Raw genomic sequence first — 21,952 nt, 5'->3', positions numbered from 1 at the left:
CAGGAGATCTCAAGCGAGCAGCAGCCGGGCGAAAGAAGCACCGGGAGAGCCGCTGGCCGCCTCTTATAGCGCCGGCGCCGCCCCTCGCCTCGCCCTCGGGCGGCCCCAGGAGGGGGCGGCCCTACCGAGAGCTGAGCGCGCTAAGCGCCGGCAGGATTCGGCCACGGAGCGGAACGGATCTGGCGCTGGGGAATGGAAAAGACGCCGAGGGGTGGGAGAATGGAAAAAAAGCGCCCCCGCAACGGGATCGAGAGCGGCTGTTCCTCGGAGCATGTACAGAGCGCGTTTTTTATTTTTTTTTCATTTCACACACACACACACACACACACACCGACTAAGGATTCATTCCGGACCGAGAAAGCCCACCGAGTTAAAACGGGCTTACTCCCGAGGAAGTGCCGTTTACTTGCGAAGACTCGGGTCGCATCCCTGAGCCCAGTACATGATGGGGGGGGAGGGCTCGTTTGATTTAGTACGGTCTACTTCCGAGTAAACACGAGCGGTCTGGAGAGTGCCTCCCATAGACAGGCGGTGTTATTTAGTGTATATAAAGGAGCAAAGAAGGGCCTATTCCTCTAGAGCAGCCTTTCTCAACCTGGGGCGCTCCAGATGTGTTGGACTACAACTCCCAGAATGCCCCAGCCTGGCTGGGGCATTCTGGGAGATGCAGTCCAACACATCTGGAGCGCCCCAGGTTGAGAACCACTGCTCTAGAGAAAGGGGATCGAGACCCATTTGCAGGAACCGGGGGGGGGGGGGGGGAGAGAAAGCTCCCGGACAGGGAAGCCTACACGTCTGCACATCCTCTTCCGACCATCGGCCACCATCATCCCCTCCAAGCACACCTGTTTCGTGTGATTCAGGGCCCAATCCTAGGCATGTTTAGACGGGGGGGGGGGAATCCTACAACTCCCAGCATGCTCCAGCTGTCTGGGGCTTGCTGGGAATTGTAGGACTTTTTTTGACTGTCCAGACATGCCTAGGATTGGGCCCTATATAATTATTATTATTATTTAAAGCACAGTTGTAAAACTACATTCCCAGAATCTGGACTCCACATCGCCTTTGCTGGCTCTACAGCGGAAAGGAAGAAGCACTCTGCCTGTACCTTTCAGACGTTTAAAATTTTAACCCGATTGTTCATGTATTTTATTTATTTTTTTATTTATTTATTTATTTATTACATTTTTATACCGCCCAATAGCCGAAGCTCTCTGGGCGGTTCACAAAAATTAAAATCATCATAAAACAACCAACAAGTTAAAAATACAAATACAAAATACAATATAAAAAGCACAACCAGGATAAAACCACGCAGCAAAATTGATATAAGGTTAAAATACAGAGTTAAAACAGTATAATTTAAATTTAAGTTAAAATTAAGTGTTAAAATACTGAGTGAATAAAAAGGTCTTCAGCTGGCGACGAAAGGAGTACAGTGTAGGCGCCAGGCGGACCTCTCTGGGGAGCTCATTCCACAACCGGGGTGCCACAGCGGAGAAAGCCCTCCTCCTAGTAGCCACCTGCCTCACTTCCTTTGGCAGGGGCTCACGGAGAAGGGCCCCTGTAGATGATCTTAAGGTCCGGGTAGGTACATATGGGAGGAGGCGTTCCTTCAAATAACCTGGCCCCAAACCGTTTAGGGCTTTAAATGTCAATACCAGCACTTTGAATTGGGCCCGGACCTGGACTGGCAGCCAATGAAGTTGTAAAAGGACTGGCGTAATGTGATCTCGCCAGCCAGTCCCTGTTAGTAAACGGGCTGCCCTGTTTTGTACCAGCTGAAGCTTCCGGACCGTTTTCAAAGGCAGCCCCACGTATAACGCATTGCAGTAATCCAAACGAGAGGTTATCAGAGCATGGATAACTGTAGCTAGGCTATCACTGTCCAGATAAGGGCGCAGTTGGTATATCAGCCTAAGCTGATAAAAGGTGCTCTTTGCCACTGAGTTCACCTGTGCCTCAAGTGACAGTTCTGGATCGAAGAGCACCCCCAAACTACGGACCCGATCCTTTAGGGAGAGTGCAACCCCGTCCAGGACAGGGCAAACATCACCTCGCCGTTTTTTTTTGCCCATCTATTTTCCTCTGACTTCGTTGCTTGCACTTTTTCTACACACCCCTGCGTGGTTCTGCCACATATGTGTATGACAAGAGACCCACTAACTCAGCATAACACAAAGTGGACCGGATAATGAACTGCGTAGCCTTTAAAGTCCTGCAAAACTCTTCGTTGCCTTCCCTACAGCAGACTAGCAGAGCTACTATCCCCCTGGAAATTGCACATGCTCAGAAACACTCTTCCCCCAATGCGTCATTATATTTATTTATTTATTTATTTATTTATTTTATTATTGCATTTATATCCCGCCTTTTTTCCTCCAAGGAACACAAGGCAGCATACATAAACTTCCTCCTCTCCATTTTATCCTCACAACAACCCTGTGAGGTGGGCTGGGCTGAGAGTCTGTCCCAAAGTCACCCAGTGGGTTTCCATGGCCAAGTGAGGACCAGAACCTGGATCTCTCGACTCCCAGTTCAACACTTCAGCCACCACACCATACTGGCTCATTATATGTTACATGGCCAAGTCCTGAAATTACCAACAAGTTCAGAAGCAGAGCCCTGTGGCATCTGAAGTCTCCCATTCCCCTTAAGTCACTGCTTTTCTTGGCCACCTTACCATATCCCGATGCAGCCACCTTGGCCCAGTATCTTCCCTTGCAAACTTCTTACACCATCTTTCCTCACAAGCACTTTTTATGCAGCTGTCAATGGCTTTCTCCTAATTAGCCAAAGCCCCTCCTTTTTTGCACTTCTCATCCTTTGCACCTGTAACCACTGGGCAGCTAAATGACTGCAGAAATCCTGCACCTCTAGGGTGACCATATGAAAAGGAGGGCAGGGCTCCTGCAGCTTTAACTGCTGTGATGAAAAAGGAATTTTACCAGGTGCTGCAGGCATATAAATGACACCCTTTTCTATGCAGCGGTTTATGTATTTACAATATTTATATACTGCTCCCCATTGAAAATTTTGGAGCGGTATACAAGATAAAATAAAATAAAAACACTTTAAAATATATTTTAAAGGAAGCAAAATGTACAGTGAACTGTGGCTAGTCATTAAGGAAAGTCTTCCTGGAATAATGACATTTTCAGGAGGCACCGAAAGGGATACAAAGTTGGCACCTGCCTGACCTACAGAGGCAGGGAATTTCCATAGGAGGGGGGGGGCACCACGCTGAAGGCTCTTCCCCTGGTGGACTCCAATCAGAGGAGGGGTCTATGTAAGTAGGGTGACCATATGAAAAGGAGGACAGGGCTCCTGTATCTTTAACAGTTGTATTGAAAAGGAAATTTCAGCATGTGTCATTTGTATATATGGAGAACCTGGTGAAATTCCCTCTTCATCACAACAGTTGAAGTTGCAGGTGCCCTGCCCTCTTTTAAATCTGGTCACTCTAGTATAGCTCCTGCAGCTTTAACTGCTGTGATGAAGAGGGAATTTCCCCAGGTTCTCCATATAAACAAATGATACCTGCTGAAATTTCCTTTTCTTAAAGATACAGGAGTCCTGTCCTCCTTTCCATATGGTCACCCTACATTAAATACAGCCCCTTAAGATGGCAACCAACAGTGGCCATGTGATTTGTAATTGAAAACTTTCCATCTGGGCAACTTTCCATCTAGTGGCAGAATTAATCCTGTGATTTTTTAAAATACTGCATTATTTCCTTTTTTTAAAAAAAGGGAGATTACGGGGGGAAAGTGTGGGAGACACACTGGAGGTTGATGGTGTCATGTAAAGGACCCACAAAATTTAATGAGTGGCCAATCATGAGCATGCAATAAATCTCATGTAGAGAAGCTCTACATGCATATAATTTTGCAAAAGTACACCACCAAATGTTGGTCGATGAGTCTCAGTGGATGTTTCCTTAGACAATCAGTAAGTCGGTTTATATTTCAGTAGAATTATGAAATTTTGCTGAACCTGGAAACACTGCTACATCTACTTTGTTATCTTCTCAGTGCCAGGTAAAAAAACCTTTTTCTTTCCCCTAGACCTTTTAAGAAATATGATCCCTGATGCCACTGGATTTTTGCTGCTTTTATCGGTTGTTAGTTTGATAAGCTCTGGCGTGGGCTGGTCCATGAAGTCACGAAGAGTCGGAAGCGACTGGACGAATAAACAACAACAAACGTTGCCTTGGATTGAGAGGACTACTAAATAAAAGAATAACAGCAGGCCAGGATCTGTTGCTGTATTCTGGATTGGCAAAGCCACAGTCTCACTGCTTCAATTTATTTATTCATTTTATTTATTTTATTTATTTATTACATTTTTATACTGCCCAATAGCCGAAGCTCTCCGGGTGGTTCACAAAAATCAATTCCTCTTTTGTCTATGAAGGAATCAATACCTTTCAGGGTTATTTTTGGGTAGTACAGAGAAAATCTCGTTGAACACTTTGGCTATATAAATACCAACAGACTGATCTTATATGTGTTTACTCAGAAGTAAGCCCTAGTGTGTTAAAACCATCTGCCAGGGATGCTTTAGGGTGGATTCCTGCATTGAGCAGGGGGTTGGACTCGATGGCCTTGTAGGCCCCTTCCAACTCTGCTATTCTATGATTCTATGAAAAGGGGCTAACCTCCCAGGTAAGTGGGTAGAAGACTGAACCCTTGGTTTTATTACAGTGTTACTCAGATAAAAAATACCTTTGGTTCTATGGGGTTGCATCACCGACTCTGGAGTTTGGCTCTGATACAGAAAGCCTTTTCTTTGCCAGAACATTTTACTTTGGGTGACCCTATGGAAAAGAGGACAGGGCTCCTGTATCTTTAACAATTGTATTGAAAGGGGAATTTCAGCAGCTGCCATTTGTATGCAGGCAGCAGCTGGTGAAGTTCCCTCTTCATCACAACCGTGAAAGCTGCAGGAGCCCTGTCCTCTTTTATATCCTGCCACTCTAGTATAGCTCCTGCAGCTTTAATGGTTGTGATGAAGAGGGAATTTCACCAGGTGCTGCATGCATGCAAATGACAGCTGCTGAAATTCCCTTTTCAATACAACTGTTAAAGATAAAGGGGCCCTGTCCTGCTTTCCTCAGGGTCACCCTAGAAAACATTAAAGGCAGTATCCTCTGTCGACATCTAGTTTTAAATTCAACATGTTTGTTTATCATTGTAAATAAATAAAAAGAATAGGCATTTGGGACACGTTGAGCACGCTCATTCCTTATTGGGTTATTTTGGGTCGGTTCTCCCTCCTCCCCATGAAAGATTGTAATTCTTCAAATCTTGGTGTTCTCCCCCACCTGTTCATATCTCCCCCTTTTGTATAGATGGTACTTCCTTTGGGATATGGAAAAGAGATTAAGGATGCCATCCGATGCCTGTTCAGACAGGAAAAAGTCCTACAACTACGAGCATGCCCTGGCCAGGACACTTTGTTGTCTTAACATGCTCAGGGTTGCTCCCTAAATATAATTTGTTATTATGAAGTGCCATAAAGAAAACCTCCAGTCAGCCAATGGATTCCACCAATTTTTTGTCCACAAAGTGAAGGGTGGGGGGAAACATAGGATGACCCTATGAAAAGGAGGACAGGGCTCCTGTATCTTTAACAGTTGCATAGAAAAGGGAATTTCAGCAGGTGTCATCTGTATGCATGCAGCACCTGGTGAAATCCCCTCTTCATCATAACAGTTAAAGCTGCAGGAGCCCTGCCCTCTTTTGCATCTGGTAATGCTAGTTTAGCTCCTGCAGCTTTAAATGTTGTGATAAAGGGGGGAATTTCACAAATTTCACATGCATACAAAGGACACCTGCTGAAATTCCCTTATCTATGCAACTGCTAAAGATACAGGAGCCCTGTCCTCCTTTCCATAGGGTCACGGTACTTTAATGAATCACACGGAATGAGATTTTTTTAATCTTTGGGAATGTTTGGCTCAGAAAAAACATTACCACTCTTAAATTAAAAGATTCTTCTGACTTCAGAATCACCCAAGTTAAACTAGGGTGACCCTATGGAAAGGAGGGCAGGGCTCCTATATCTTTAGCAGTTGCATAGAAAAGGGAATTTCAGCAGGTGTCATTCTTATGCATGCAGCACCTGGTGAAATTCCCTCTTCATCACAGCAGTTAAAGCTGCAGGAGCCCTTCCCTCTTGATCAGATACAAAAGAGGACAGGGTACCTGCAGCTTTAATTATTGTGATGAAGAGGGGATTTCGCCAGGTGCTACATGCATAGGAATGACACCTGCTGAAATTCCTTTTTCTCTGCAACTGTTAAAGATACAGGAGCCCTGTCCTCCTTTTCATAGGGTCAGCCTAGTTAAACAGAATTCTTGTAAATCAGAGAGTAGACAGAGCAACTCAAGTTTTTAGACCATGATTATATTTTCTGTGCTATTTTTTTCTGGTGATCCGGATGCCTTTGTATGAAATGCAAATGCTGCTTTTCCCCATTGACAAACCATCTTATGCATTGCGAAAATAAAAACCGACTGGGAACAAGGCTGTCAAGAGCTTTTTCAAATGTTTCAAAGTGGTGGTGGTGGTGGTGGTGGTGGTGGTGGTGGTTGTTGTTGTTATTATTATTATTATTATTATTATTATTATTATTATTATTTACATTTATATACCACCCCAGAGCCGAAGCTCTCTGAGCGGTTTACAAAAGTTAAAAACAGTGAACATTAAAAAGAAATATACAAAATTTAAAACCATAAAAAGCATAAAATACAAACAAAACCAGACATGTGTCTGTTATGTGTCTTTTGTACTTACTATAACCCATGGAGGCTGGTGGCTCCGAAGTTAGTGGGGTTGTGAATCCACTCCGGGTTTCAGTCAGAACTCTAAATGAGCTAAGCAAGATGTGAAGCGTGTTATATAGCTCCTTTAGAGTTCTGGTTTGTTCGGACTGAAATCCGGAGCTGATTCACCAGCCTCCACTGACTATAGATCTAGGACAAGAGCATAGAACCTCAGATCCAGGTTCTATGCAGCCCGCCAGGGTCCCCTAGACCACACCCTTCCCGTAGCCACACCCCCTTTTCCCAAAGACCAATCATTGGATTGTTTCACAGCTTTTATTTATTTATTTATTTAATTACATTTATATACCGCCCCACAGCCGAAGCTCTCTGGGCGGTTCACAAAAGCTAGAAACAGTAAACATTAAAAATATACAAAATTTAAAAACCATCAGAGACATGAAAACAGTATAAAAACAGCAGCATCCATTTAAAACAACAATTCTGGGGTCCATTAAAAAGCAAACTTAGCGTTCAATGCCTTTAAATGCCTGGGAGAAGAGGAAAGTCTTGATCTGGCGCCTGAGAGATAACAATGTTGGCGCCAGGCGAGCCTCATCGGGGAGATCATTCCACAGTCGGGGGGCCACCACCGAAAAGGCCCTCTCCCTTGTTGCCATCCTCCAAGCTTCCCTCCGAGTTGGTAGAGGGCACTCCATGCCACCGAGGCCACCTGGGTGTCAAGTGACAGAGATGGTTCTAGGAGAACCCCCAAGCTATGAACCTGCTCCTTCAGGGGGAGTGCAACCCCATCCAGAACCGGTTGAACCCCACCCCATCCAGTCAGAGGAACCACCCACCAGCAGCATCTCAGTCTTGTCTGGATTGAGTTTCAGTTTATTAGCCCTCATCCAGTCCATTGTCATGGCCAGACACTGGTTCAACACATCCACAGCCCCACCTGATGAAGATGAAAAGGAGAAGTAGAGCTGCATGTCATCAGCGTACTGATGACAGCACACTCCAAAACTCCGGATGACCGCATGTACATGTATATGTTAAATAGCACGGGGGACAAACTTTTGTAACTTTCCCCTCATTCTAACAGGTTGGAATGGCTCTACTGATGACCAGTGGCAGACAGTAAGAGCTTCAAACTAAAATTTACAAATTGCTTTGGTCACAAAAATAATAAGACTAGCATATGATTGGTTTTTTAAAGTTTGTTCAACTTTCTGGCTTTTAATCAGGGAATTAAATCTGTGATCCTGAGGATATACGCTAGAAAGGAAGCCCCATTGAGTTCGATGAGACTTGCATTCACGTAAACATGCCTGCGCATTTGATGTATCTGCTGCAGGATTCCTTGCGGTCCTTCTGGGTCTATCAAAGCCATAATAATAAATCAACTAGCTGGTGAATTGTATATAAAATGGGTAATACGATTCACTCAATTAATCAGTGATTCATCAGTTGCAGAGATTTCTGATTGACTAAAAAGATGCCCCAATGATATGGGAAGGGTTGTTTTCTTTAAATCAAAAAAATCTTTTTTAAAATAAATAAATAAATAAATACTATTTTATAAGAAATTCTGCTGGAGCAAAAAAAAAGCCAAATTCTGAGACAGCTGCTGAATTAAGTGATGTCAATATAAATCTCAAAGAGGCATTCTGCAAAATAGAACAATATATTGGAGGGGGGAACACTGTAAAAATGGGAAGGGTTTTGATCTCAGAGAGAGAAAGAGAGGGAGAGAGAGGTGTTGCTTTTTCATACAATCTATCTTTCTAAACAGTGTGAGTTCATTTGCTAGCAGGATTTCAGCAGGTTGGTTTTGAGCAGGCTCTTTGATTTGTGGATGTCATCTCTAGACAAGAGAGAAAAGAATTTGGGTTAGCCTTGGGGAAAAGGTAATCTATAAGCACAGATCGGTGTCATGTCTAACCCTACTGTCCCTGTTTCGGGAGAAGGTGTTTCAGGTAATCAATCAGAATCAGATTCAGACCTAGAAGACGCAGCGCCAGACACCAGCCAGCCCGTACCAGTGGGGGAGGAAGCTCTCACAGGAGATTCCCCAGCTGGAAGTCAGCCCCCTCCAGAGCTTATCTTCTCAAGGCCAAATCCTACACACTCAGTGGGAGGTGAGTGTGCTTCCGGGGACGAGCGTTCCGAAACACTAACTGATGCCAGGATCCGCAGGAAGCTGAAATGCACGGCGCGTAAAGAAGCCGTGAGAAAATCGGAGAGATTACGCCAGAACCTACCACCACACCAGGCGCTTTGAAGTTACGAGCATTCGAGAAGTAACTTCTTTCTCTTCTTGAACGGACAATTGTCTTGCTTAGTTTGCATAGTTTTGCCTATGGGGTCGTTTCAAAGAGGTAGACTCTATTCAGGTTGAAGAGACATTTGTTGCTTAATAAAAGCTTTGTGGATTACTTAGTAAGCCTTATCTTTTGCCTCCCATCGAAAGTACGAGCGTTCTGAGAGACACGACAATGCCCCTAGGCTGACCAACTGTCAGGATTTCCCCGGATTTCTCCGGGTTTTGTTGTATCCTGGGTGCTGGGCAATTTTCTGTAATTTTCTATGATGCCCAGGAATGACACGCTTTCCCCTTTAAAGCTGCCGTTAGCATGGCAAGGGGGGAATGACACGCTTTCCAGCCTCCACTGCTCCTAGTGCAGCATGTTTTCCCCAACAACTGAAGACACACTTCTTTGCCCAGGCATTCCCCTGACTGCCAGCATTGTCAGCAACCCCCGGTCATTTTAATGAGATTTTATTACTTTTTTTAAAAAAAATCATTCTTTTACTATTTGAACAACTGGTTTTATTGTATTTGATCATGACTTTATCTTGTAAACCACTTTGGGATTTATTTATTTATTTATTTTTAAAAAGGAAAGGAAAAAAAACGAAAGGGACCTCTCGTGCAAAGCACTTGAGTCATTACTGACTCCTAAAGGGACGCCTGCTTTCGCTGACGTTTTCTTGGCAGACTCTGTAGCGGGGTGGTTTGCCATTGCCTTCCCCAGTCACAGCTGGTTACTCATTTTACCGACCTCGGGAGGATGGAAGGCTGAGTCAACCCGAGCCGGCTGCCTGAGAACCAGCTTCCGCTGGGATCGAACTCAGGCCGTGAGGAGAGTTTCGGCTGCAGTAATTGCCGCTTACTACATCATTACTATTACCGTGCAGCTTTCTCTGGAGTAAGACTGAGTGAATCACACACCCCTCCCTTCTCTCCAGAACAACAATACAGTGTTACTCAGATTCACTGTTGAATATATGTACTGATATTTACCCATCGTTTAGAATCTATTGACCTATCCATGCGATATCCTTTCCAAATCTGGATGAACCTTCGGAGTAAGTGGGTATCGGAGTCCAACTGTAATCCCCCATTGGTTTGTTTTTTCAGTTGTTTTGGCAGACGGGCCTCACTGGTGCCTTTTTAAAGCCTCCTTTTTCTTAGCTTAAGTATTATGCATCGTTGGGGCCATATCTAACCCATATCGAAGCAATTAATATAATTGATATTTGCATCTTGCCGCCACGACAACAAAGGTTCGTAAAAACATCCCCTCCCAAGTTGCTTCTTGCGTTTTCCTCCTCTGTGTTTCTCTCGGGGAGTCCCTGGTGTGATCCACCTTCCCGTCCCGGAGGCAAGGTGCAGTTTCAGAACGGGGATTCCCAGGCTACCTGGGCCAGCACCATCATTCTTTTCAGCTGCTCAAAAGACACAAACATCACCACGTTCCACGATCCCAGCCGCAGGAACGAAGGAATGAAACTGGGGGGGAAGGAAAGAAATCCAGTGAGACTCTTGCTAGGGTGGGCCGCTGGCGCGTGGCCAGAAAAGAGGAACGGCATCACAAAAAAGGAGGCGATCGATTTGTGTAACATTGGCGTATGCAAATATCTCTGTACAGGTGCAAATCCAGAAAGAAGAATGATCAATGAAATGAATTAATTGTGAAGTGCCCAGAGAGCCTTGGCTGTTGGGCAGTATAAACATGCAATTAATTAATTAATCTCACCATAGTGAAGAAGACTGACTGGGGGACCTGTCTGCCTGCTCAGCCTGCATTCCAGGGGCTAACTGATGGTGAGCAACTTCAAAATCTTGGCCTACTCTCCCTCCTTAGGGTTCATGGACTTTAAACCGGAGCTGGACTGGACCGCCCATCAAATACAGGATGCCTTGAAAACAGAGGACACTCCTCTGCCATCTCTCCAAAACAGAGAACTGCCCTTGGCAAAGTAAGACTTACTTTTATACAGTTTTATGCTGTATGTTTTTATCTGTACGCCGCTCTGAGATCTTAATGATATAGGGCGGGATATAAATGTTTTAAATAAATAAATAAATAAATAAATCTCCTTTACCCTTTGTAAAAAGCGGTGGGTCCCTCCTTCAGCACCATGGTCAGCGTGCAATTCAGGGCGTTCTTGTACTGTTCTGGCCTGGAGTTCATGTATCTCGTTTTGACCACGTCCACAGGCGATGCCACCACCGTCGCGCAGAAACCAGCTCCAAAGGCGGCGACGAAATGGCAAGGGAAATTGTCTGTTGGTGGCAACGGATGGACGCGAAAAGTTAAAGGTCTGCGGCAGCCAAAATCGGGAGAACTCTTGCCTTAGAGAGCTTTTCCGACACACATGAATCACTGTTCCCCTGGAATGCGTGTGGTGAGAGCCAGTGTGGTGTAGTGGTTAGAGCGTTGGACTGGGAGTTGGGAGATTTGGGTTCTAGTCCCCACTCAGCCACGGGAGCTCACTGGGTGACGTTGGGCCAGTCACAGACTCTCGGCCCAACCTACCGCACAGGGTTGTTGTTGCGAGGATAACATGGAGAGGAGAAGGAGGATTATGTACGCTGCCTTGGGTTCCTCAAGGAGGAAGAAAGGTGGGCTATAAATGCAATAAATAAATAAACAATGACATTCTCTTCAGTGACGGCTCTCGGTTTACGTGGTGTAATCTCCCCGCCACGTGGTGCCACCTATATACGAGCTTAATAACGGATTTTTACATTGACGTGGTTCTTAACAGCTGCTTGGACCACGTCAATTCCCGATTTGGTTCTGGCATTGTTGTTCCACGATTATTCTCTCAAACTCCCCTTAACTCAGGGGTGTTGAACCACTTTCAGCCCGAGGGCCGCATTTCATTTCGGAGGAGGTCTCGGGGGCCGCTTGGCAGTGGTGGCTTCGGCTATTGGGCGGTATAAAAATGTAATAAATAAATAAATAAATAAATAAATAAATAAAATAAACCACCGTGGCTTAGCGTGTTGTTTAATTAGGGTCAATCTGACCAGTAAAATGAGCAAACAGTTAGTTTGCTTTCCCTGTTGTTTCTCTGATATTTTATCCTCTGTTACTGTTCTTCTTTTTCCAAACAGGTCCTTAACCTGTAAATACTTCGCCATTCCTGATCTCTGTACATTTCGTATTTGCTGCAGTCCTCAAAGCGGGACTGGGTCACTGGTTCCAGTCTTGCCTCTGCCCTGAAGACGCTAGACGGCCGGAGGCTCCAGAGTCTCTAAGACTGCACAACTGGCTCCCTGAGCAGACCTAGGCTAGAAGCTTCCTTCGAGGGTTTTGGGCGAGGAAGTCTCCTTACCTGTCATAAGTTGATATTTCAGCAGCGCTTCCTTGATGAGGTCATAGGTCACCATCTCGCCGCAGTTCACGATGGCGTTGCGGGTGATGTTGGGCAAAGTTCCTGCAAGGAAGGGGAGAAGCAAAGGGTTAATGGTGGAGATCCCTGACCCCGAAGGTGGATTCCAATGGCTCTCCGGGTGCTGCAGAAAAGGAACGGATGGGGACGCTATACCTTTCCAGAGGCCTCTGACTCCTTCTTCCCTAGCAATGGTTCGGTAGGCGTCTACGGTACCGTTGTACTTCTTGGGTCCACCTACCACCCTGATGTGTGCTTGGAAGCGCACTTTAACCACATCAGTAGGCTGGGCGCAAGTTACAGCCATAGCTCCGGTGGTACAGCCAGCAAGCAACCGGGTGAGGATGCTGGCATCTGAGAGAGAGAGTCAGAGAGAGAGACAGAGAGACAGAGAGAGAGACAGAGATATTATTAATTAATTAATTAATTAATTATTATTAATATTATTATTTATAATTTTTATTTATTTATTTATTTATTTATACTCGTTTTTATCTTAATTTTAGAATTTCTGTAAACGACCCAGAGAGCCCTGGCTATGGGTGCAGTATATAAGTGTAATAAATAAATAAATAAATAAATAAATAAATAAATATTGCATTTATATACCGCCCCACAGCCGAAGCTCTCTGGGCAGTTCACAAAAGCTAAAAACAATAAACATTAAAAGTATACAAAATTTAAAAGACATAAAAACAACAGTATAAAAAACAACGGTATCCATTTAAAAACAAGAGTTCTGGGGTCCGTTAGAGAACAAACCTAGCGTTGTTCAATGCCGTTCAACCTGGCGCCAAAAAGATAACAATGTTGGCGCCAGGCGAGCCTCATCGGGGGGGGGATCATTCCACAGCCGGGGGGCCACCACCGAAAAGGCCCTCTCCCTTGTTGCCATCCTCTGAGCTTCCCTCGGAGTAGGCACTCGGAGGAGGACCTTAGATGTTGAGCGCAGTGTACGGGTAGGTTCATGTCGGGAGAGGCGTTCCATCAGGTATTGCAGTCCCAAGCCATTTATTAGATTATTATAGATTATTCTGTATTGATCTCAATGTTACATCTCCACCACGTTCCAGTTCCTTTGCCATCTCCTCCACCATTTCACTGCTGACTGTTAGATGGATTGCTGCTAATAGCCCAGGATGGTTCTGTTGGTGGGAGCGCCCTATGTTTGTGAATGAGATTCCCATCATAAGAACATCAGAAGAGCCCTGATGCTGGATCAGGCCAAGGGTCCATCTAGTCCAGCACTCTGTTCACACAGGGGCCAACCAGCTGCCCACAGGAAACCCAAAAGCAGGACTTGGGTGCAACAGCACCCTTCTACCCATGTTCCCCAGCAATAGCTGTACACGGTCTCTGATATTGGAGGTGGCCATCAGGGCTAGTAGCCATTGATAGCTTTCTCCTCCAGGAATATATCCAACCCCCTTTTAAAGCCATCCAAATTGGTGGCCATCACTGCATCTCGTGGTAGTGAGTTTAACTCTGCGCTGTGTGAAGAAGTATTTCCTTTTGTTTGACCTGGACCTCCCACCAATCAGCTTCATGGGATGGACCCCACTGGGTTCTAGTATTTTGAGAGAGGGAGAAAAATGTCTTCCTCTCCACATTCTCCATACCATGCATCATTTTGTACACCTCCATCACGTCTCCCCTTAGCCTCCTTTTTTCCAAGCTAAACAATCCCAGCTGTTGTAATCTTCCTTCATAAGAGAGACACTCCAGGTCCTTGATCATTTTAGTTGCCCTTTTCTGCACTTTTTCCAGCTCTATAATATCCTTTTTTAGGTGAGGTGACCAGATACGTGCACAGTATTCTAAGTGTGGTCGCACCATCGATTTGTATAAGGGCAGTTTTATACTCAATTCCTTTCCAAATTATGCCTAACATGGAGTTTGCCTTTTTCATTGCAGTCATACACAGGGTCGGCATTTCCATCGAGCTTTTCCACCACAACGCCAAGATCTCCTTCTTGGTCGCTCACCACTAGCTCAGATCCCATCAGCCAATAGAGCCTGGTGGCTCTGATTTTGGTGGGGCTGTGAATCCATTCTGGGTTTCAATCAGAACCAGAGAGTCACCCAAGATGCTGTTCATATTTTAAGGATAGCTTTCAAGCATTGACGGCAGCTCCTTTAGAGTCCTTTAGAGTCCTGGTGGTTTCCAACTGGAACCCAGAATGGATTCACAGCCCCACCGAAATCGGGGGGCCCAGCCTCCAGGGCCGTTGGCTTATAATTGAAGCTGGGATTTGTCTCCGGCGGCAATGAACGTACTGTCTGACCCTTTGGGAGTGTAGAACTGCTTCACCGAGTCGTACAGCCCGATGCGGATGGAGGCGAAGCTCATTTGGCGCTGGAGGCCGGCCACGAGGCCGTTGTAGAGGCTCTTGGGTCCTTCCATCTTCACCATGGTCGTTATGGTCCCAAAGACCCCCTTGTACGTGACATTCTTCGCTGCCCTGGACGCTTTTGATTCCCCTTGAATCTTCAAAAGAAATTGAGATGGTTATTATGAGTAATGGGCAGTTACTCAGGGCATTCACAGGGACCCATCTACAACATCAACTACTACTACTACTACTACTATATTTAATTATTTCTTACCCGCCTCTCCCTTTGGATCGAATAAATAAATAAATAAATAAATATTGTGGCATTACCCACATTTCTATTCCCTTAGGTATGTCTGTTGTGAGTATGTCTAGAGAGTGCGGAATGTGGGACTGAGTGGGTGTGGCCTGATGATGCTGTGGAAAAGGGGGAGGAGTCTATATATAGGGGGTGCTGAGTGGTCTGAGGGGTTCGGTGGATGATGGGCTTTGGAGGGTAGATGTGTTTAGCGGAGTGATTTCTCGTCAGCAGTTGTGTGAGGAGTGAGTGAAAATAAGATCATAGGGACTAAGGATTGTTATTATTAGATTGGTTACTACCAGTATTCTTCAGAATAGGCAGGATTGGAATATAATTCAAAGGAACTAGGAACTGTAAGCTACAATAAACATTTTCTTTATTTTGCTACCATAAAACCACGTGTCAGTTTGGCTGTGTCTCCTGCTCTATTGGTTCATAAATAAACACTTTACATTAAACCTCCAGCCTGCTATATTCACAGAAAAGCCTTTTCCAAATCTCCTTACCTTTTCCCTCTGCTATAAGGGAAAGGTTATACTTTCCTTTTTACCCCTTCCTGAGATATTTAAGTGGTGGTGCTTAGCCTGAGGGAGGTGTGCGCGTCAAAGCCTGGTGTGTGAGGGGGTGATGTCACAAATATATAAATACTAGGAGGAGGGCTTTCTCCGCTGTGGCACCCCGGCTGTGGAACGAGCTCCCCAGAGAGGTCCGCCTGGCGCCTACACTGTACTCCTTTCGTCGCCAGCTGAAGACCTTTCTATTTTCTCAGTATTTCAACACTTAATTTTAACTTAAATTTAAATTTTACTGTTCTAACTCTGTATTTCAATCTTATATCAATTTTGCTGCGTGGTTTTTATCCTGGTTGTGCTTTTGATACTCTATTTTGTATTTGTGTTTTTAACCTGTTGGTTGTTTTATGATGGTTTTAATTTTTGTGAACCGCCCAGAGAGCTTCGACTATTGGGCGGTATAAAAATGTAATAAATAAATAAATAAATAAATAAAATATATTATTATATCCTTGCTTGGCAGGCACGTTGAGGAGTGATTCCTGCTCCCAGTTTTCGACTGTTGTGGTAACTTCTTAAACCACTTGGTTCTAAACTGAACCTTTGATTAACACCAAGAGCAGCTATCAGTGCCCATTTTTGGCGGCACTCCGAAATGGGCCTCCCCGCATCAGCCTTACAGTTCCCAAAGTCAATTTGGTTTCCCGTCCCCTCCCCCAGGTTCACCAGAGCAGAGGCAGGGACGATGCCCCTCCAGGCCAAACTCACCTGGAGCCTGACTTTCGCCGTGTCCAAGGGGAAGGTGCAGAGGTCGGCCACGCACGCTGCCGTCCCAGCGCTGAGAAATTTGATGGTTGCTGATGGGGGAATATCCGTGGGCTTCAAGCCAACCATTCTGCTCTTGAGTTTCAGCTCCAGAAAGAGGAACGCCTTTTGAAGCTACATTCAAGCTGTGACTGCTGAGCGTGAAACAGCTTTGTCCTTGCTGAGGATAGATGAGCCTGAGAGAAGGTGATGGTGATAATTTTCACTGGATCCAGACCTAAGGGAAACATAGAATCGTAGAGTTGGAAAGGGCCTCTAAGGCCATTGAGTCCAACCCCCTGATCAATGCAGGAATCCACCCTAAAGCATCCCTGACAGATGGTTGTCCAACTGCCTCTTGAAGGCCTCTAGGGTGGGAGAGCCCACGGCCTCCCTAGGTAATTGGTTCCATTGTTGTACCGCTCTAAGTCAGGAAGCTTTTCCTGATGTTCACTCAAAATCTGGCTTCCTGAAACTTGAGCCCGTTATTCCGTGTCCTGCACTCTGGGAGGATTGAGAAGAGATCCTGGCCCCCCTCTGTGTGACAACCTTTTAAGTATTTGAAGAGTGCTCTCATGTCTCCCCTCCATCTTCTCTTCTCCAGGCTAAACATGCCCAGTTCTTTCAGTCTCCCCTCATAGGGTTTTGTTTCCAGTCCCCTGATCATCCTCGTTGCCCTCTTCTGAACATGCTCCAGCTTGTCTGCATCCTTCTTGAAGTGTGGTGCCCAGAACTGGACACAATACTCTAGATGAGGCCCAACCATTTCCAAATAGAGAGGAACCAGTACCTCACGTGATTTGGAAGCTATACTTCTATTAATGCAGCCCCAAATAGCATTGGCCTTTCTTGCAGCCATATCACACTGTTGGCTCATATTCAGCTTGCGATCTACAACAATCCCAAGATCCTCTCGCTTGTAGTATTGCTGAGCCAAGTATCCCCCATCTTGCAACTGTGCATTTGGTTTCTCTTTCCTAGCTGTAGAACTTGGCATTTATCCCTATTAAATTCCATTCTGTTGTTCTCAGCCCAGCGCTCCAGTTTATATGTAGCGGTAGAGTGTTGATATGAACATATGAAGCTGCCTCCCCTTGCAAATTATTCCATCTACAGATGTTTATAAGGACCGACAGCATCTCTCCAGGGGTTCTGGCAGAGGAGGGGGGTCTCTCCCAACACTTGCTGTTTGATCCTGGAGATGCTGGGGTTGAACCAGGGGCTTCCAGGATGCAAAGCTGGTCTCTGCTCCTTTGGTCTTCCCCCTCCCTGCTAACTCCTCCTATTATAACGTCATGCCCATATTCAAAGAAAGGGGAAGATCATGATCACAACGATGACGATGGCGGTGACCATGGGTTGGTTTTCCGGATTTAGTCATCCCAGGGTAGACATATTAAACTGAGTGAGATCTAAGTTCCTCTAAGTCTGTCTAAAAATACGACTCCAACCCTGTTTTGTTTTCACATGCAAAATAAAGAAATTGCTCTTTCTGAGCAGGGCAGAACTTGTGAGATGGTGGAAAGACACAGAAATATGTCTGGGTGAGCGGGTGGTTCGTCAAAGCAAGCAGCATTTTGTCCCAAGTCACCTGGGATGTATAGAATCACAGAATAGCAGAGTTGGAAGGGGCCTACAAGGCCATCGAGTCCAACCCCCTGCTCAATGCAGGAATCCACCCTAAAGCATCCCTGACAGATGGTTGTCCAGCTGCCTCTTGAAGGCCTCTAGTGTGGAAGAGAGCCCACAACCTCCCTAGGTAACTGATTCCATTGTCGTACTGCTCTAACAGTCAGGAAGTTTTTCCTGCTGTCCAGCCGGAATCTGGCTTCCTTTAACTTGAGCCCGTTATTCCGTGTCCTGCACTCTGGGAGGATTGAGATGCTTATGAACTGGCCAGAGAGCTTCGGCTATTGGGCGGCATAAAAATGTAATAAATAAATAAATATTGCTTCAGACATTAGGGTGTGCCTGGGCACACCGGGCACACCCCTTGCACATAACTATGGAAGTTGGAGAAGCACAGAATTATTGGCTCCAAAGATGGGAATAACACAGTGGTGTCTTCAATCTTGAGTGTGCATTATAGAATTCCAGTGCTGTAAACCTCCCAGAGAGCTTCGTCTATGGGGCAGTATACAAATGCAATTAATAATAATAATAATAATAATAATAATAATAATAATAATGGGACCAGGGAGCAGGAACAAACAAAATGGATCATAACCAGGATGCCCATCAAGGAAAAACATCTCTAGAGCAGTGGAGGCTGGTGGCTCCGATGTCGGTGGGGCAATGAATCCACTCTAGCTTTGTCAGAACCCTAAGGGAGCTCTCCAAAGTGCTTTGCTTCATAACTTGGATAGCTCTTTTAGAGTGGAGTGGAATCACCACCCCACTGACATTGGTGACACCAGCCTCCACTGTTCTAGATTCATGTTTATGATGGGTCCCTTCTATATCCATTATTCCTGAGGACTAGCTACTTGGGTTTCATGGCAGACTAAGAATACAGGGGGCACTCTAGGGAGGAGGAATTAAAGGCGAGTGGGGCTGGTTGCCTGCACATGAACTGAGATGTTAACCTCTGTAAACCGCCCGGAGAACCCTGGCTATGGGAGCGGTATATAAGTGCAATGAATAAATAAATAAATAAATAAATAAATAAATAAATAAATAAATAATATTGTAAGCTTCAAACTGCAGTGTCCTGTTTTTAAGGCTCCCAGGACAGAACTGCTAACAATGGGCACATTGCAGAAGCACAGCTGAGTTACAGTGCAATCCTATACATATCCATTCCAAAGTGAATCCCATTGAGTCCAACGGAAGTTACTCCTAGGTAAGCGCACCTAAGAATACAGTATAGGAGTGCGATCCTGTGGACGTAACAGGGCTCCCGTATCTTTAACAGTTGCATAGAAAAGTTCAGCAGGTGTCATTTGTACACATGGAGAACCTGGTGAAATTCCCTCTTCATCACAGCAGTTAAAGCTGCAGGAGCTATGCTAGAGTAACCAGATTTAAAAGAGGGCAGGGCACCTGCGGCTTTAACTGTGGTGGTGAAGAGGGGATTTCACCAGGTTCTCCATATATACAAATAACACCTGCTGAAATTCCCTTTTCAATACAACTGTTAAAGATACAGGACCCCTGCCCTCCTTTTCATATGGTCACCCTACTGGGGGAGATGTAAGCAGCCCAGGGTCTGAAATGGCCTACAACCACCTGCATAATATAGGGTGACCATATGAAAAGGAGGACAGGGCTCCTGTATTTGTAACAGTTGCATGTAAAAGGGAAGTTCAGCAGGTGTCATTTGTAGATATGGAGAACCTGGAGAAATTCCCTCTTCATCACAACAGTTAAAGTGCAGGAGCTATACTAGAGTGACCATTTTAAAAGAGGGCAGGGCACCTGCAGCTTTAACTGCTGTGATGAAGAGGGAATTCCCCCAGGTTCCCCATATATACAAACGACACCTGCAGAAATTCCCTTTTCAATACAATTATTATTATTATTATTATTATTATTATTATTATTATTTATATAGCACCATCAATGTACATGGTGCTGTACAGAGTAAAACAGTAAATAGCAAGACCCTGCCACATAGGCTTACAATCTAATAAAATCATAGTAAAACAATAAGGAGGGGAAGAGAATGCAAACAGGCACAGGGTAGGGTAAAACTAACAGTATAAAGTCCACACAACATCAAGTTTTAAAAGCTTTAGGAAAAAGAAAAGTTTTTAGTTGAGCTTTAAAAGCTGCGATTGAACTTGTAGTTCTCAAATGTTCTGGAAGAGCGTTCCAGGCGTAAGGGGCAGCAGAAGAAAGTGGACGAAGCCGAGCAAGGGAAGTAGAGGCCCTTGGGCAGGCGAGAAACATGGCATCAGAGTTAAAGATACAGGAGCCCTGTCCTCCTTTTCATAGGGTCACCCTACATAGTAAAACCTTTAGATTGTATCCTGTATTAAAACGGCTTTGTTCTCTAGCCTGAAGATTTTATCATTCAGCCAAATAACCCACCCAACAGCAAAGAACATAAACATTCCTTACTTTGCCCCGGATATTATCTCCTTGAATTCCTCGTGAGCCGCTCTGAGAGTATTCCTGCTGAAAAGCGATATATAAATACTGTAAATAAATGGCTAAGAAATTGACGATGAGAGCAAACGTTGCAGCAGCAGTAGCGAGAGTTTTCCGATTTCCGTTCAGCTCAGGCATCTGTTGGCAGTCTACTCGGCATCTTGTCTGGGCCCCCATTTATAAGGTCTGACAGGCTGGCATTTTGGATGAATGCAGACGGATGAAAACAGAGATCGTGTCGCAGGGTCAGTCAGTCCAAGTACACAGATTTCCCCCCTTCCCCGCCCCCAGACTACTGGCTTAAAATAGAGCTGGGCTATTTACATTTAGGTAATATTCTCAGGATGTACCCGGTATTTTCCACTTTGTGAATGTACCATTGGTGGGGTGGGTTGAGTTTGCATTACCAAACATGTCCCCAACGCTGGAGTGCATCTTCCCCATGCCTAGGGTGACCCTATGGAAAGGAGGACAGGGCTCCTGTATCTTTAACAGTTGTATTGAAAAGGACATTTCAGCAGCCATCATTTCTATGCATGCTGCACCTGGCGAAATGCCCTATACTAGAGTGACCAGATACAAAAGAGGGCAGGGCTCCTGTAGCTTTAACTGTTGTGATGAAGAGGGAATTCCACCAGGTGCTGCATGCATACAAATGACACCTGCTGAAATTCCCTTATCTATGGAACTGTGAAAGATACAGGAGCCCTGTACTCCTTTCCATAGGGTCGCGCTACACATGCCTCTGCTTAGGGAAGGGGTTCATAACCTCAGGCCCTCTGGGGGTTCCCCAGATAGCCCCTTCCCCTAGCCTAGAGTGACCATATGAAAAGGAGAACAGGGCTCCTGTATCTTTAACAGTTGTATTGAAAAGGGAATTTCAGCAGGTGCCATTTGTATATATGGAGAACCTGGTGAAATCTCCTCTTCATCACACCAGTGAAAGCTGCAGGAGACCTGCCCTCTTTTAAATCTGGTCACTCTAGTATAGCTCCTGCAGCTTTAACTGTTGTGATGAAGAGGGAATTTCACCAGGTTCTCCATATCTACAAATGACACCTGCTGAAATTCCCTTTTCAATACAACTGTTAAAGATACAGGAGCCCTGTCCTCCTTTTTATATGGTCACCCTACCCTAGTCTCTTCCCTTTGTCCACCCCATTGTTTAACTGTGTTTCCAGTTTTTGTGCAGTTTTTCCTCCATTTTCCTCCATTTTTCCTCATTCAACATGAGAGGGGGTGTGTGTGGATTAAAGTTGGCACCAACATTTCACCAGACACGTCTTCAAAGCAAAAAAATCTGAATTCCCTCTTTGGCAAAAACACCAGAGGTATTTATGGGGGGACGACTCTTAAGGGAGGTGCAATGTGACCTGCAAAATTTCTTGCCGGAGTAGGGTGGGAATCGGGCAGAGAGTGAAGGAGAGCTCTTCAGTCACCTTAGGT

At 45.2% G+C, this 21,952-nt stretch overlaps 1 protein-coding gene across 2 annotated transcripts; it reads right to left on the bottom strand.

The window, feature by feature from the left end:
* Nucleotides 1–8,493: 8,493 nt before the first annotated feature.
* UCP3 (uncoupling protein 3) lies at nucleotides 8,494–20,638 on the bottom strand. Of its 2 annotated transcripts, XM_063127279.1 has the most exons (8): nucleotides 20,477–20,638; nucleotides 16,379–16,652; nucleotides 14,742–14,952; nucleotides 12,621–12,818; nucleotides 12,408–12,509; nucleotides 11,169–11,349; nucleotides 10,084–10,572; nucleotides 8,571–8,643 (listed from the first exon to the last, which is right to left on the bottom strand). In XM_063127279.1, the coding sequence occupies exons 2-7, from the start codon at nucleotides 16,502–16,504 to the stop codon at nucleotides 10,458–10,460; spliced, it is 933 nt and encodes a 310-aa protein (XP_062983349.1). In that variant the 5' UTR covers nucleotides 16,505–16,652; nucleotides 20,477–20,638; the 3' UTR covers nucleotides 8,571–8,643; nucleotides 10,084–10,457. The 2 variants fall into 2 exon arrangements, with proteins under 2 accessions (XP_062983350.1, XP_062983349.1); XM_063127280.1 differs by lacking the exon at nucleotides 10,084–10,572 and having other exon boundaries at nucleotides 8,494–8,643.
* Between the last annotated feature and the right edge of the window lie 1,314 nt (nucleotides 20,639–21,952).

Source organism: Elgaria multicarinata, chromosome 5 (assembly GCF_023053635.1).
Source record: "Elgaria multicarinata webbii isolate HBS135686 ecotype San Diego chromosome 5, rElgMul1.1.pri, whole genome shotgun sequence".
NCBI lineage: Eukaryota > Metazoa > Chordata > Lepidosauria > Squamata > Anguidae > Elgaria > Elgaria multicarinata.
This window is presented reverse-complemented; position numbering and strand designations above follow the sequence as displayed.